Source organism: Labrus mixtus, chromosome 9 (assembly GCF_963584025.1).
Source record: "Labrus mixtus chromosome 9, fLabMix1.1, whole genome shotgun sequence".
Taxonomy (NCBI): domain Eukaryota; kingdom Metazoa; phylum Chordata; class Actinopteri; order Labriformes; family Labridae; genus Labrus; species Labrus mixtus.
The window spans coordinates 14,244,759-14,262,598 of NC_083620.1; the positions used below are offsets into that span (position 1 = coordinate 14,244,759).

Genomic DNA, 17,840 nt, shown 5'->3' on the forward strand with positions numbered 1-17,840 from the left:
TATAATACAGAAGTTGTCACCAAGTAAAACATTGTTAAATTCAACATCCGGGTTCCTCATTCCAGAAGTAATTTCTTCAATATTCTGCATCTGTGTAAACCTATCACATGGGGTAAAAATGTCATTTAAAGGATCAGGATTTCTATCTGAATACTAGCATATGTCATTTTGACAACAACTGTTGGTGCAGGCTACAATTCAAACATATACACTGATCACTTAGACCTAACTGACAATAATAAAAAAAAAAGCACTGACTAATCCCAACCAACATTTGGATTCCATGACCCAAGAGTTTGGCAACTTTTAGATGTTTACAACCCTGGCATCACAACAGGAGAGGTAGGTGTTGTGATTCATAGATCCTCTGTTTTATGTCTCATTGAGCTATTTTGAAAAGAAAGAAAAGATGAGCATCCAATTCAACACAGCTCAAAAAGTGAGGGTGTAACTTTGCGTGTTTATGTCTGGCAACCGAGTAAAAAAAACACAAAAAGCCGAGTGTCTGCTGATTTCAGAACTCAGGTCAGCTCTGCTCGCAGCTTCCGTAAAGAACTGCCAACAAACCTGACCTGCAAATAAGCAACCTCCGCCGGATCAGAAGAGCTGAAGAGGTTAAATCAGTGAGTGTGGGATTGTAGAAAACAACAAATAACACGATGGAACAGCCTTTACTTGTATTTACTGTATTTCCCATCATTTGTGAAACCTCAAATTGATTTAATACTGTTGTATGAGGGAAAAGTAATGAACACGACTAGGTGCTGGTAAGAGAAGAGCTGTGACAGTGTGTACTCTCCCCTGTGTGCTGACCACAGTGCTCACACAGAAAAAGGCGCACAGAGATGCAATTTGACCTTTTCAGTAGGTCTTTGACTGTCCCTTGCACAGCCACAGTCTCTGGGCAAAGAAAGGGAAGAAGTCAAACTGCAAATCCACCACAGGCCACTCAAATACACACACACACACACACACACACACACACACACACACACACACACACACACACACACACACACACACTTTGCAGCACAGGGGGGGAGCTCTTTTGTGGCCTCTTTGCCTTGGCCTGTCGCCTTCTTTTCCTGCCCTTTCTAGTGAAAATGTCAGTGTATCCTTCTCTTTCCCTCTCTCTCCTTTTGTTCTGTGCCTCTGACCAGGTGACACAAGATTCATATGGAAAAGATAAGGGGATACAAAACACATTCTGGAACACAAATCTGTCAAGTATCTGGTTGATTGTCTGATCATTGGGAGTAGCATATGGTGCGCTGACTCGGTGACACCAGCTTTGATGTGCAGACGTTACATATGAAAGAGATGATAACAGGGTCACTGCACATAATCTAAACACCAACCTTCCTGTCAGGTTCTCTGTTACCTTATCAAACCACACTCTTCTGGAATTTGAAAAGGCTTCAACTCAATTCAAAATGCTTCATTTTGATCTGCTAGTTAAAGTCAATGACATACGACAAAGTGATCAGCACAATGGAAACATCAAAAAGCAATGAAAATAGTGATCACAAATCAAGCATTCCTCAAATCAAATGGCGGCTGTGGCTGAGGTGGTAGAGTCATCGCCTCTTGACTGAAAGGTTTAGGGTTCAATCCCCAGCTGAGCAACATGTCCGATGTGTCCTTGGGCAAGACACTTAACCCTGCATTGTTCACGCTGCTACTGTGGCGGTGTATGAATGGATTAGTGTTGTACCTACTCTATGATGTACGTCGCTTTGGATAACAAGTGAATTGTAACTAAAATCAAGCATTCTATTTATAACAATAAGAAGCGTGGGCAATGTTATTTCTAATGATGTCATTTAAAGGCACAGTATGTAGATTCCGCCGCCAGGAGGCTCTAAATCAAGACAATGGCCCTTTCCGAATAGCCACAGTTCAGTATGCAGTACGTACTATTCAGTAGGGAGTTTAAGTATACTGAATTTTCATGGTCATTCAGTATGCATATTTTGGGTCCACCTCACTATACTGAACATTTCAGTATGGATACTAACTTCCGGGTTTCATGCAGTATGGATCGGATGCGTGCTTTCAGGAAATGAATTGTATTTTACCACCCAAAATGCTGTGCGAAATTAAACGTAAATCGTCACGTCACGTCCGCTTCCAAATCAAAACAAACCAGCGTGGATTAATTGAATAAATTTTTAATCTAGAGTTAAAGTCCCGACTGAAATCACTACTTTAAATTAACAACAGAAAATATAACAAATGTCTGCATTATTATAAAACCGTTCTCCCTCTATTTAAATAATGATTTCACTATTTAAAAGCGTCTTTATTGGTTTATTTTACTTTATATTCTGTATATTACTGTCTTTCATTTGTACTTTTCTTTATGAAGGCTACTGTATGTTATTTAGTTATTTAATCTGCCTTTTACTTGATTTACATTGTGATATTGTTTTTTGTTTACCTGACTGTATATGCGCATTACTCTTCTTGAATAAAGCTAAAAAAATACGGGTGAATGCGGCCGGTTCTGGGAAACGTAAATGACGTCACTTTCATACTGAATGAATCAGACGAAGTAGAAACAAATATCTGCCTACTGTGTGTGCCTACTGAATAGTAGGTACTAACAGTATGCAGCACGGATAGTAGGTACTGACTACTGCCTACTGAAAGATTGAGTACGTACTTGGCAATTCGGATACGGCCACCAACTTTCTGCCCCCCCCCCCCCCCCCCCCCCCCCTCCAATAATAATAGTAATTACTAGTTTTACTATAGTATTAATTCAGTGCAGTAGTCACACACAGCCTATACATAATATTTTGAAATACATAATCTCTAATTATACAGAAGATCTATAAATGTTTTTTTACTTTAAACATTCTCTGCTGCATTGAAGGGACCTGAATTAAAACAAAGGAGAACATCCCACTTATCCTGCAGAAAAAACAATTACTTGACATAATAGTAACTAACTTGTTGGAGCGCAATGCAAGTCTGCTAACTGTCTGTGGATTGTTTTTATGTGCCAGGACAAAGACCAGTGCTCACAGCGTTATGACAAAGAGGGGGAAACATGACATGAAAGACCAGCCATCTGTCTTTGGCTGCAGATCTGTAATGCTGTTCATTCAAGTCTTTACAGACAGAATGATACAAACAAGTTTATCATATTCCTATTTGGGGAAGCTTTATTTCTGCCGTTTTGTCATGCACTTCTGTAACTTGGCACAGCTGTTTAAGACGTAATAACAGAGCAAAGATAAGACAATGATTTGCTTCCATAACAAACCATCCATTCACATAAGTATTGCTTAAAGTGATTCTTTGATCAGAGAGGGCAACTCTCAGAATTAGCCTAAAGCGGGACACAGAATCGCCTAGAGGTTGAGTCGCGCGCCTTGAGTCGAGGCTTTTAGTCCTCATTGCAGTGGCTGTGGGTTCAAATCCGACCTCGGCCCTTAGCTGCATTCTATCCCCAACTCTCTCCTCCCAACATTTTCTGTCTTTAGGGATGTGTAATCTATTTTTCCCAAATTGCATTTTTTTCCATTTAAATTTGTCTGAATTGTGTTGTAAGATGTTTTCCACTGGATCAGATCACATGTTTATGTCACAGATCATATGAATGAGGAAATGATAAAAAAATATATATTCTTGCTTTTGTTAGAAGGTAGTAATGCCCAGACAACCACTGCTCTCCTATGAAACCATCCCTTCCTTACATAACATTACAAACTCAAAACAAAAATCCATCTGTGAATAACAATAAGTTCACAGACTAGAGCAGGCTGCGGCATAACATCACTATCGTTAAGTCACTGACTGTTGATAAATGGAGACACAGTGACTGTTTGACCAGATCACGTGCATTCCCAACCATAATACTGACATATTTATGTCAAAAATGACGTAAATATTTTGGGAAGTGCCATTTAAGACATGCCCCTCTCACATCTACCCCACAACTATATATACATCCACACACTGATCACTCTGATCAATCGTCTCTCTGTCAGTTCTGTTTAGCATCAGGGTATTTGGTACTGACACTGAGAGCCTGCGGAGACCATCTGATCAATAAAGAACTGGATATAGACAGATACAACTCAGACTGTCTGATTGTTTCAGGGAAATTGGAACTAATTCAAACCTCAAACAAGGCCTGCATGATGATGGCCAAAATGACGATTATGATTGTTTTGATAAATTTTTAGATCACGATTATTTATTAATTATAGGGACATTATTTTATTGCTTATTGTTCATTGTGTATGACATGTACAGTGTATATATGATGTATATATGTATATATATATATATATATATATATATGTATGCTTCTCATTTGTTGCCAGGGCTGGATTGGGAACGGACCCTATTAGTTGGCCAAATGCTACATTATTAACAGCATGCCTCGTCAAAACACGGATCACAATGTTTGTTGTAATAGAATCACAAGTGAAACCTTTAAAGTTTGAGTTGTATTAACCTATTTGGATAACTTTATAAAAAAAACTGAACTACTGATGAATTTTGTAAACATGCAGTGTACTGACAAATAGAGCAGGAAGGGGGGAAGAGAAAAGTAGAGAAGGCTGAGTGTGTGTGTGTGTGTGTGTGTGTGTGTGTGTGTGTGTGTGTGTGTGTGTGTGTGTGTGTGTGTGTGTGTGTGTGTGTGTAGAAAAGAGAACTGAAGGGAAACAAGTTGAGCAGATCAAAGACGTTTGTTAACAAACATTAACATGGTACACCAAGACCCTGCAGGGGTTGTGTGGCACGTTCTGCCTCATGGTTTTGCTCTGTCCAAACAGCCCACAGCCCCACTGTAACCTTTTCTGAAGCACAGTGCAGTGCAGCCAAGAGTAGCTAGATTCCCCAATTCACAAGATCACAGGAGAACTACAAGATCACACAGGAACAGAGAACAACATAGAAACAACCGTTTAACTTTCCTTTCAAAGGTTGATTTGTTCTTCACTTAGTCCCAATTAAGAATAATGTTGATAAAGTGATGGGATAACGATCAGGCGTCTGTAAATTGTATTTTAGTTTGAAACTGAACGGATGCTCTCTGTGCTCTCTGCTCGGTTCAATCTGCTCGGCTCAAGTCGACGTATGCTGGAAGTGCCTCCATTGGAAATAGACTGGGCGCATATTTCAAGAGAAACCGAGTGGTGGCCCGTGCAGTGGAAACACAAGCATTGACTAGAGAGGCTTTGATCGGTACTGGCGCGCATGGTGCAGATAGAACATGGGGCAAACAGATGCTGTTGGGTTTAGGGGTTAGAGGATATACATAGAGAACATAATTACTTCCTAACAGAATTGAAATAGGGTAATATACTTGTTTAAACATTTGCAATGAACCACCACATAGAGGTTTCTACGGGCAGATGATGCATTTTGAACGTCTAAAGGTGTCGTTCTTCATGTTTCTTTAACCGTGTGAAGGTCAAAATCTTGATCAAGATTAAAACTCAATTCATTTTGCAGCCCTACTTCACATCGACCAGGCAACATATCACAGACTTAGGATTGTGTTGCAACATATTTTTAAAAGTCACCTAGTATTGATGTAGACAAAATTGGCATCTGATTTCTGTTAACTTTAATAGGCGGCAAAAAAACGGTTAACCAGAGAAGACTACTTAGAACTTCAGAAATGTCATTCAAATTCAATTCATTAACCTCTACTTTCATGAAGAACTTAAATCAACATGGCTATTTTCTCTAAGTTCACAGTGCTTCAATTGAAAAAAAAAAAAAAACAGTGGAAACTTGTTTCTGGCTGTAAACATTGATTTTTACACAACAACTCTATTTTTGTTCAAAAAACACACACACACACACACACACACACACACACACACACACACACACACACACACACACACACACTATCCAGGGGTCAAAATTGATATTGTTGGAGATTAACTCTTTGATGCAGATGTCTCAGGGAAGTTGTTGATTATAAATAATTATTATCAACAATCTCATTTAAATTTCAATAAACCAAGCTGTTACTCTTACAGCAATCTTTTCCTCTATAATGAGAATATGTTATGTAGGTTGCCTTACCTTCTCCTTGGTGCCTGTCTGTGTGGTATCAGGCCTTGTACGGATTGTAAATGGGGATGCAAGCCTAAGAAGAATGCCCCGGAACGACGGCTCCATCTTGGGTGAGACAATCTCGAAACAGTCCCTGAATGAGAGGTTTCGATGAGGCTCAATGCGAGCCTGTCTCCTCAACCCTTCTCCAAGCTGAAGTAGCTCCATGTGAGGGCCAAGGACCAGGTGAAATGGAAAGGCACGGCAAAACGTAGCCAGGCCAATGCGCAGATCGCTGGGGTTGGTGGAGAGTGAGAGCGGGGGCCGTTTAGCGCTCACGGGGGCAGCATTTGGGAAGGAGGAGAGGGTAGGTGGGCAAGTCTCTGTGATTTGGAAGGACAAGCAAACTGTGGGGACCGACGTATGGAAAGGAGAGGGTGGGGACGGGGATGAGGAGGGTGAGGCAGTGGGTGATGCAGTTGGGGTGGGGGTTGCTGAGTCACCGTCTGCGTGTTCTGTATCTTCATTAGGTAATAAGGGAGTAAGAGGTGGCACTTCTTCCACCTCAACTTCTGAATGAAAGATCCGCCTCGCAACAGCTCTAATTAGCCCAGGCATGACCAATCCAACAACAGGGGCCGGGTTGAAACAATGAAGAAGCAACAACTTCCCTCTAACCTCTCCTTCTCCTCGCTCTCCAACATTGTCCAATTTTCTTCTCCCTGTCTCCTCCTCTTGGGGATCCTTACACTGGAAGGAGGGGCTCTCAGATGAGGCACGGCGCCCTGTAGAGGTGCGAATGTGTTCCAAAATGGCGTCAAAGCCATTAAAGAAGTCCTGGAGGTTGCCACCGACAGCCCGAAGCACTCGTTCGTTTTCTTCAAAGCAAAGGCTGAAGAACTCTTCTCCAAAGTGCTCTCGCAGCTCACAGAATGGTACTCCTGGGAGAGGGGGGAACAAAACACCAGTGTAAGGGACGCAAAATTACATTTTTTGTAAACTTAGTTACAGTTATATACAACAATACACCTAACCAGCCCGAACGTAACTGTTTAATGTCTTTGACTATATTTTAATGTAGAAATGTGAATTCCATTTATAACAGCAACAGCATGAATCCTGAACCTACCTCTGAGCTCAGCTTTGACTAGGACTAACAGAAAACAGCAAATTGTCTTTAAAGTCATTTTAAATCAAAACTTAAACCAAGCTTTTTAAGCCTTAGCAGAAAGTGAACTACAAACAACTCATTTAATATGTTTGTATTTCTTTTTTTTTTTCAAACATTCTCATATTTAATCATATCTGTGTATGTTTAATTTAATATCTTAATCTATATAGTTTGGTTAGGTGATGAAATTTGCTATTTTAATGCTTCTTTTTCCCTTTGACTTAATGCTTTCGATAACATGTGTGAAGCACTTTGAATTGGCCTTGTTGCTGAAATGTGCTATATAAATAAACTTGACTTCAAAAGTTAGGTCAAACTTCTAAAATGTAAAAAAAAAAAACACATGTTAAACAACATTTAGATCGTTTATTTTGATTGAAACAGAAGGTAGGTGCTGTATATAGTGGCTCGGGGTGCACTGCAGGTGTTGAGGCACCGTGACTGCACTGACTTAGAGCTTAAAAGCTCGATATCGGCTCCGAGACACATGATGTGCAATGCGCCTGTAGAAAACTGAACTCATAAACTCAGTCAACCATGACGCACAGCACTTAGAGCAAGATACACACCGGTGAGAGAGGCCATGTGAAAGATAGATATTGACAGCAAGATTGGTTTGGCGTCATCAGTGACGTCTGCAATATACCTACCGGGGTGAAGAGGGTGCAATTCCTTTAGCTAAAGCTTTCAAATGATCAGTTGATTCATGTTTGAATGTTCGTTACTTAATATACTTAAAAATACTTAAATAATGAGCTTTGGTTGATGACTGGTAGAATACAAATGCACAAGTGGCCAAAAGTTGTTTACTTTTGCCAAATGAGCATAAAGGAGGAGCTCTGTGTCCTACTGTTGCTCTAACTGAAAAGAGACAGTTTAGGTGGTTTGGGCACAGATGCCTTCATTGGCAGTGAGGCCTCCTGGAATCCTCCCTGTGGATGTATTTCAGGAACATCCAACAGGGAAGACATCCCTGGACAGATCCAGAACATGCTGGAGAATTACATGTCCCATCTGGCCAGGGAACACCACGGGATCCCCTAACAAGGACTTGAAAACAAGGATTGAGAGAAGGACGTATGTGCGACTTGTTTAGCCTGCTGCCATTACGACTTTGTCATACTATTATTTATTAACATAGATGACAGAGGTAGAGTGAAATGGAGAGATAGGCAAATACAGTATACACATACAGCTGAGACGTAAAGCAAAAGACATTTTGAGGAGAAGCACAAATAAGAAGATGAGTAAAAGGACAGAGAAGGTAACAAAAAGTAGTAGTGAACAGTTACTGGTGGAAGCTTTGCACAGAAACGGACTAGGAGGAGGTAAGTAGATGGAGGCAGGAAAAGATCTTAGATAGAACAGAGGGAGGACAAAGCTGTACTGCGTGACTCACCGGGACAGCGTGTCTGTGTTTTTTTCATGATGGGCCGTAGAGACTTTGTAAGCCTCAAGAGTGAGTCATACAGTGTTTGTGTGTGTTTAAGCATTTGTAAATAGCTGTATATTTGTGTCTGAGTTTATGCAAACCACCTAGGCCGTGATACTGTATTTCCCTTTTTTATTAAAAGTGTCTACAATTTGTTTAAGAGGTCCAGGCCCTGGAGGATGACTTGTGCAATTCTGCAAGTGTTCATACACATACACGCACACACACACACACACACACACACACACAAGCAGACTAAAACAAACAACACTGATCACTATGGACAGGCATGGGGAGCAAATGAGAGAAGCTGTGTGTGTCTTGTCATAAAAATAACATGGTACTGTAAAATCGATCCAAAGCAACAGGAATAGAAGGCCAGGTGAAAACTGTCCAATAAATACATCCCTTTCTCACCAAACACACAAAAATGCACACATTCTAGTGTTATTTCATAAACTTACCCAGAATGGTGGCCATGTATTGCAGGATTTGGAGAACATCTTCCTCTGAGCCAGAATTTTCGAGGAATGGGCACTTATCTTCTCTTTTCTCTCTTCTTCTCTCCTCACTAGCAACGTCCTGACACCTGTCAAGAGACAAACAATAATTCACTGAAAGTTGGGCTGCCACCAATCATTTTTAAGGCATCCTCTTAAAAGAAGGTACGCACATTTAGTGCTGAAGGTTATTCTCAATGACAACGACTTTGTGTCCGGGAAAGAAATACTGCTGCTGAGATTTTAAAAAGCCATTTTTAAGTGCAGCGTACTCTATTTGTATGGATAGACACAAAGTTAGGCTATGGTGTTGGTAGTTTTGTGGATGATTTGGGTGGCCTGTCAGTTTAGTTATCCTTTGTGGGTTCATACTTGTTGTACACTGAGCAGATTCCCTGGAGCAGCTGGACAGAAAGACAGGGCTCAAGGTCACACCAGCAATGGTTATAAAGGCGGACCAAGGGAGGTTCTTTCTTGCTTTCCCACACACACTCATATGGTCAATCAGAGTACAAATCCTCTGGTCACAGGCTTCACTGAACTGTTACACTAAAAGAATATCATTTTCCCAAAGCTTGATTTGTTTTTATTGGATTAAAGATTATTGAGATACTGTGTAACACAATATAATTTGCAAAGACAATCACATAAGTTGCAGATGCCTACACACACATACCAATGTCCTCCTTCTGATAACACATATTAATTTAGTCCAAAGTCACTCAATCACATCCCCATAGAGACACATAGACCCCATTTATAGGCCACAAAAGAGACAAATGTGTGTCAGGTACTATTGCTGAATGTACAACATGTGGCGGTTCATCATACATAGATCAAGTACACAATGTCTGATGGAGAAAAAGAGTAATCCAAAGAAGTCCAAATCCAGAAACTACATTTGAGAACTGTGTATGCTTTATGGACAGTATTAGTACATGTTGTGCCTTGCTGAATCATTTCTGTGTGTGTGTGTGTGTGTGTGTGTGTGTGTGTGTGTGTGTGTGTGTGTGTGTGTGTGTGTGTGTGTGTGTGTGTGTGTGTGTGACTTTGGAGACCGATAAAAGAGAAGCAGTCAGGAAGAGAACCAAAAACTTAAAAAAGGTTGTTATACCTGATCTCTTGCTGTCTGTAGTATTGGAGAGTTCGTTGTAGAGCCTCTTGAACAGTCTGTGTCTGCAAGAAGAAAAAGGGAAAATATTAAACAAGAATAAATGCATCTGTATGTGTGATCTTTTATTTATTAGAGCACCAATGTGTGATTGCATTTATTGCGCCTTATGCGTCTATCTCAGCATACAAAAAGCCTTGCTGAAGTATCAACTGAGTATATACTGCAGCCAAGACACACAGTTATGTCACAGGCGTTTTCACAGGAAATATCCCTGATATTTGCCCCCATCGAAGACGGTTTGTCATTTGTTTTAAATATCCCCTTCCATTGAGGTCTGAAAAGTTGTCAGAAAATGTCAAGATAACCACAATACACTTGTGAATTGTCTGTCTGTCTGCCAAGATGGCATATTTTGTGTTTCTGACAGCCTAAGCTTTAGAGGGCGGACCCGAGGTGATTATCTGTGATGCAGCTTGAATGCGATGCTGTAGTGACAATGCTAGAACACAGAGTGCCAGCTGGAGAGGTCAATCTGAGGCCGCCGCCCACTCCGGACAGATACAGGAATGATTTTGTGCGGTTGCGTGTGTTGGTGTGTGTGTGTGTGTATTTGTGCAAAGACAGGGAGGGAAGAGAGAGATATAAACTATTGAGCTGTGGAGTTGTAGAGCTGAAAGAGAGAGAGGGCGTGTGTGCTTTTAAAGAACAAATCTGAATGTGCCAGCCGACGTTTGTAATAAGTGAATATAGTTCTTTCACTGTGAAGTCAAAGAAGGGTTGTATTGTATTTTTTTCTTCATGCAAAATTCATGTACATATCATCAAAAATTCAGAGAATATTAGCACTCGGAGCAAGTTGAAACAATGCTTGCTTATACGTTATTATTTTCACCTAAAGCCACAGCAAGCCTGATCGAACACAAAAGCAAGGACACTTTGTACAAGTTGTGTAAAAGTCTGTTTCTGAGGTGGAAAAGATTACGTCAATGTGTCTACATTATGCCCGTATGTGTGTTTATGTCAAGAAAAAATAAATTCTCATGACAATAACTCACTTCGTGCTTGTTTCAGCTACTCATTTACAACAGAAGAACATGCACATTACAGTATGTGTGTATACATCATGACCAAACACGTACTGTTATCAGCCACACACAAGTGCAAACATACTGTACACATACATCATCATCATCAGTCTGCATTGTTGCAATCGCTTGCATGTTTACTGTACACACAAGTCAATAGCGGTCACAAATTAATCTCCTCGACAGAGTGAGAGAGAGCGAAACACACACACACACACACACACACACACACACACACAAACGTGTTTAGGCGCTAGTTACAGTTTTCAACAAATAGAGCTTGCCTGTTTTCACATGGTGGATTTTAAATCTCAGAACAACATCTACTCTGGGAGGAGTAATTACATTAGCATGTAAAGGAAGATTAATAAAACTTGATCCAACAAAATGTCACTTTCATCTCCCCTTTTCGCCCCTTTCCCTCGCTGTTTTACTGTCGTCTCTATTTAAACCGGCTGCTATGTCTCTCTTATTTGCTCAGTTTCTTTATCTTGGGAGGGGAGCAGAATCTCACCAATACTCACTTCATTCCTCTTGCTCTGTTGCCCTGCATTGATTTATTTCCCTGTGAAGTTCAGTCACACTTCTACCTGCTTTGGGTGAACCTGCCTTTTCTGTGTGTCTCAGGACTGAATCCCTGCAACACAACAACAACAACAACAACAACAGCGCATACCAGCTCCTTTTTGTCATCTTTAAATGCACCTTTCTGACAAATTAACATCCACATGAACTGGTTACTTGCATGGTCACAAAGCAGTGGGTACTAGTGCTTCAGCACTGTTGGAAAGCTGCCACCACTATTTAAGAAAATAGAAACCCGTACACCAGATGAGACCTGGCAGATAATCCCAGCATGAGACTCATCAGGCCTCACTGTCAGGGGGAGGCAGCATAAAGCAGGTACAAAGAAAACAATTCTGTTGCAATCTGCTTGTGCAGGAGCACTACGGCGTTAACAGTACTGAAGCGTTGGGGACACATATCTTCTTCACACATACACATTTCAGTGTACAAAATGCTGCTTATGAACTTGAATTAAGCCTCAGATAGGAGTTTCACATTGCATTGTCTTTCCTATATTCCAACTGTGTAACAATGGTTGCTTTTATAAGATTTCATATTAATATCTTCAAATCATGACATAGCACTGTGGCAGCAATGTTTGTCCACATTTGTCTCGCTCTTCTTTTCTTCTTCAGCCAATCTAAGAGTTATCCTTGCTGTTGACACCAAATTGACACCAATTCATTTTAGGGTAGCTGACGGGTAGCTTGGGCTTAATCTGATTAGCTAAATAAAAATATAAGCCTATGTATCCAGCTTCCTCTGTCAGGTCAAATGTTGGCATGCTGAGTGAGAGTGAAGGCATGTATCGTGTACATAAAATAGTCTTTGTTATAATTATATCTCAGGCAGTCTAATGCGATGCATTTGTTAAGCTTAGTCATATCACAACAACGGTGATAATATGAGTCACTGTGCATCCCTAATGTCATACCCATCTGTACTCCCCCTGCTGTTTGTTTAAATGTCACTTTCAGGAGTCTTACAAAGGTGAAAATGATTAAAAGCGGTCTTAAAAGCACAACAGTATCAGTACATTGCATGCATTTCTTGGGAACACAAAATGGCCAACGGAGTTATGAATCAATATCAGCCTCAACCTCAACAAGCTATCACTACAAAGCAGTTTGAATCAAAGTCCGTGAAAACCGGACAAGCTAAAGTTGAAGTCGGTGTTTTCCCATAATAACAGTAGACAAGTTGCGACCACAGATTTAAGATGTGTGTGAGTACTCACATTAGCACACTCACACACTTGTCTCACACTTTTCATATTTGTGGCCAACACTCAGGGCCTTTTGATCAACGTCATGGGTCACTACGCTAATGGCCACCTTCCATGTGATTACACGAAAGTGGGAAAGGGAGACAGAAAATGACTGTTTGCACAAATGTAAATGTGAGTGAGTGAGTGAGTGAGTGAGTGAGTGAGTGTGTGTGTGTGTGTGTGTGTGTGTGTGTGTGTGTGTGTGTGTGTGTGTGTGTGTGTGCGTGTGTGTGTGTGTGTGTTGTAGCTTCTGGGTCAGTGTGGTCAGGGTGAAGACAACCACAGAGAGCATGCTCTGTTCTCTCCGTCACGGTCCATTGCAGTCAACAACAGGCATTGCCACTGCACGCAGCCACTCTGTTTGAGTTGTGTTTGTGTGTGTGTGTGTGTGTGTGTGTGTGTGTGTGTGTGTGTGTGTGTGTGTGTGTGTGTGGTTGAGAGAGACACAAAGAAAAATAATGAACAAAAAAGATAATAAAATGTTTGTTGTGAGGGAAATGAATAACTGCCTAATGTGTAATATACATGTGTGTTCCTGCCTACAGCAGCAAATAAGTTTGAACTTAGCAGCATAAACAACTATGTAGTTGGAAAACATGAAGCATGCTTTATGTTTGAACAAAAAAAGACAATGGATACCGATCCTTTACCAGCACCTGTAACTAAAGCACACGGTACCATAATAACCCTTACATACTTTTAAAAAGGCTCAGCTGATAATGAACTGATGCCTGTAATTGCACTAAAAGGAAAAGCACACTTACTTGCAAACACACAATCAATCCAAAACACCTAGTAGTCCTGAACCATGTAAATTCTATTCTATTCTCATCCCTGTTATACAAACCAATTTTTAAGTGTTCACTCTGCTCAACGTTTTTCACAGATCTGTTAAAAATCAGCAGCAGTAAGAGCTGAAGCTCAGAGCTGAAGTTGGCTCTCAGTGGTCCCCTCCAATATACACCAACTTCACATTTTAGCTGTGCTTTTGAATTTCATTATTCTGCAAGGTTGTGCCTTTGCAGCCAAAAAATGCTTTACAATCTTTGCTGTCTTACTGTAGATTTCTTCGTGTCATCTATTTCTCCCAGGAAATGGACCACAGGGTCTTAGAATTCGCAATTTAGAGAAGCATATTCCCACGACCTGCTGTAGTCTGATGAAAACACAGCAGTGCCTATGTGGGGATTCTGGGGAACAAACAGAAATAGAGCTAGAAGAACCCACATGACTTCAGGACTCCTAGATATGAAGCAAGAGCGGAGTAAAAAAACGGATGAGCTAGCTAGCCATCTACTAGCAGATCATTAACCCATACATGATACAATGTGTGCTATACAGACTCAAACAAGGTGGAGCAGATGGAGCAATGTGCATGACCATGAATCACTTTAGTTTTATAGGTTTGTTTTTAATTTAATCTAATGGCTGTAGAAAAGTATAATCTGGAAACAATACTTTCGATAAACAATAGTGAATTAGGCAATATGTGACACCAATCATAAAACAATATTGTTCATTGATTGATTGTTTTTATCTAAAGTGTTAACCATAAAAGGTTCAAAAGGAAAACGTTCAGAACAGACAGGCCACAGTAGTTGGAGTAAGTGTCGTTACAGGGTGGTCCAGCGTGCACTATTTGGGCATCACTCCTAAAATATTTCATTTCTATTTAGTATTAGGACACACGTTCATCAAAATATGTCATTTGCATATGCATTTTAAAGTGTACTGAATTTCCAATAATCATAAAAGCAGAAGTCATGCAAGAGAGCGAATCCATAGCTCGATAACATCAACTAGAAAAGATCAAAAGGCAATAAAAGCTTCATTTCAGCTTCACCAAAGTGTGTAAATGCTAAAATCTATTATATCCAAGGTGTCACCAAACATCCATCTTATTTGGATGTTTGGCTGACAGCTAGAGAAAGGACTGATTCAATCTAATATCAGTATTAGATCAGTATTAAGACATTCAGACTGAACGGTAAGTGCCCACAAACTGTCTACATCAAGACGTTCAGACGAGATGGAACAGCTCCTTCTATGTGATACAAAGTACAATTATTGCACCTTGGATCCTTTAGTCAGTTGACTAATGTATCTTAACTTATAAGAACAGTCGATACATAACCGTCAAATGAGAGACCACTGAACTGTCATGTGTGTTCGGGTTCAGCACTACATGTAAATGGTAAACGGACTTGAGCTTGTATAGCGCTTTTCTAGTCTTCTGACTACTCAAAGCTCTTTTACACCGCAGGTCACACCTACCCATCCAAACCCATTCACACACTGATGGCGGAGGTTGCTATGTGACCATCAGAAGTAACTAATCCCGTTCATACACACGCATGTGCCGCCGACGAAGCAGCGGGAGCAATTCGGGGTTAAGTGTCTTGCCCAAGGTCACATCGGACATGTTGCTGCGGGAGCTGGATCGAACCCCAAAGCTTCCGGTTGAGAGACGACCAACTCTACAAACTGAGCCACAGCCGCCCCTAAGTAAGAAAAGTTACCAATGACACACATGATGGCACAAAAAGGTTGAGCCTCATGGAAGTGTAGATCAATTCTTAAAAAAAATACCTGGTTGCAGTTTTAACTGTTTGGACCACACCATATCCACAATGTAGAAAAAAATAAAACAATACTTGTGTTTGTGGCTTTAAATACAGCCATCTCCTGTAATACAATACCTACCTTTGTGGTATCTTTGCTTTCCAGTTGGTAGTGAAGGATGTAAATAATGTCTTAATTGGATAATATACTGTAGGTCTGCTTTGTCGGTCAATGACGACATCTCCTTTATACTGGATGGTACCGAAGTGCAACATTTTCTAGGGCTTCAAGGGTTTCAATTGAGATTTTTAATTTGAGGACAAGCTTTTTGATGCAATTGCTACATTCAAAAAAATGTACAGTTTTACACTATCTCCATTCAATTTTAGATTAACTACAACTGTGACATCTGTGTTTAGGATGTTTATTATTGTTGACTTACTACATAACGCTGCCAAAATTACAGGAGACTTAATTAAATTCTAAACTGGTGTACCATAAAAGAATGCAATAACAAATACCCTAATAATACCCCATCTATCACAGCTGTGCTCGGTTCTAATAACTGCTTTATTGCATTAGAGTCTGTAATACAACTGGGACACAGCCACAAAAACAGGCTCATCCGTCACACTCCTCACATCATTACATATACACAGACAGGGCATGAATATATCTCTCTCTCTCCCTCTCAGAACTAAATATTTATTATATAATATGCCAGATCATTGGGCTATCAGATGGGAAGGATGAAATAGGCTTTTTTTAAGAGACAGCACAGCACATGTTATATTATGATGTGGAAACATACAATGTCTGGGATATGGGGCACTGGTACTTCTAGTGGAGTTGTGTCATGTAATGCAACTTACAGGCTTTGTTTCTCTCTAACTTTATAGACAGCTGTGGGAGAAATGCCCCTGGCTATCATCAAATTGACAATGCCAGAAAAGAAATCCTTATTCGGCTGTTCCATGATCCATAATGCCCAGCTTATTATAAGCATGAAAAAACATGTTTTTAAAAAATGAATGATAAAACCACCAATTTAGCAATGCTTTTTAACAGTGCTCATTATAAATGGAACTGGTCCCTATCTGGCCAAGATCCTATTGAACATTTGTGCAGTTTGAAAGGAGATGATGACTACAGGGGATATAGTGTAGCAACTTTTACATGACTATTCAATGTTATTTTTAGCCCTTCTGACCGAGCTGGAGGCCTACCATGGGTGATGTAAGTCGTCTCAGGCTCTCCCCCAACGAGTCCAGGTTCACCCGTCTCCTCCTGGTGACCCTCTTGTGGGGTACTTGCTGCTCCTCGCCCGCCGGGCACGCAGACCTGTCGGCGGGGCTGCGGCCGTTCCAGAGCACCGCTCTGTGGGAGGAGGGGAACGAGGAGAAGGGGCAGCCTCTGCTCTCCTCCGCCGTCTCCAGACCGCCGTCCCCCCCATCTCCCCCGGGGCTCTCAAGCCCGCAGTCCGAGCCCACCGAGCTGCTGAAAGACTCGGAGGAGATCTTGCGCGACGACGAGGACATGGTGGTGGTGAGGAAGAGGGGGAGGATGGTGGTGATGACCGTGGTAGTGTTGAAGATGGGGATGATGGTGGTGGTGGTGATGATGATGATGCTACAGTCGGTTTCGTACCACGTCCAACTCCTCGTCGGGGAGTCATCAGATAGTGGGGGGTGAGAGGGTTGGTGGAGGATGAGGGTGGCAAGGTCTGTCTGTATAATTACGTATGCATATGAGATGTGTGTGTGAGTGTGAGTGTGTGCGCGAGAGTGTCCAGGCCAGCGCGTGTCTATGTGTGCGTTTGAGATGCGTCTGTCTGCGTGTGAGACTCAGCGGACCTATTCAGAGGGATAGAGGGGGGGGTGGGGGGTCGACCGAGAACGAGAGCACTAACGGCACGCAAACATTTATGTAAGGGGAGGAGATGGGGGTATCGCCCTCTTAAAAACCCCCGTCTTTCTTTACCCCCCCAAAACAATTCCACGCAGAAAGGCCAAAAACTCTCAAACGATGCCTAAAAAAAGCAAAATACAAAAAAAAAAAAAAAAAAAAAAAAAAACCTAGCGACTGTTAACAAATAGCCAGAAAGCCGTTTCT

General features: G+C 41.1%; 1 protein-coding gene across 1 annotated transcript in view; it reads right to left on the reverse strand.

Annotated features, from left to right (window-relative positions):
- The window catches only part of gucy1a2 (guanylate cyclase 1, soluble, alpha 2), a 37,080-nt gene extending 19,490 nt beyond the window's left edge, over nucleotides 1-17,590 (reverse strand). Inside the window, exons 1-4 of the mRNA XM_061046396.1 lie at nucleotides 16,955-17,590; nucleotides 10,248-10,309; nucleotides 9,098-9,222; nucleotides 6,061-6,971 (exon numbers count right to left, since the gene is read on the reverse strand). Of these exons, the coding sequence (XP_060902379.1) occupies nucleotides 6,061-6,971; nucleotides 9,098-9,222; nucleotides 10,248-10,309; nucleotides 16,955-17,266 (1,410 nt within the window). The 5' untranslated portion in view covers nucleotides 17,267-17,590. The remainder of the gene's footprint in view (nucleotides 1-6,060; nucleotides 6,972-9,097; nucleotides 9,223-10,247; nucleotides 10,310-16,954) is intronic.
- Nucleotides 17,591-17,840: the final 250 nt, after the last annotated feature.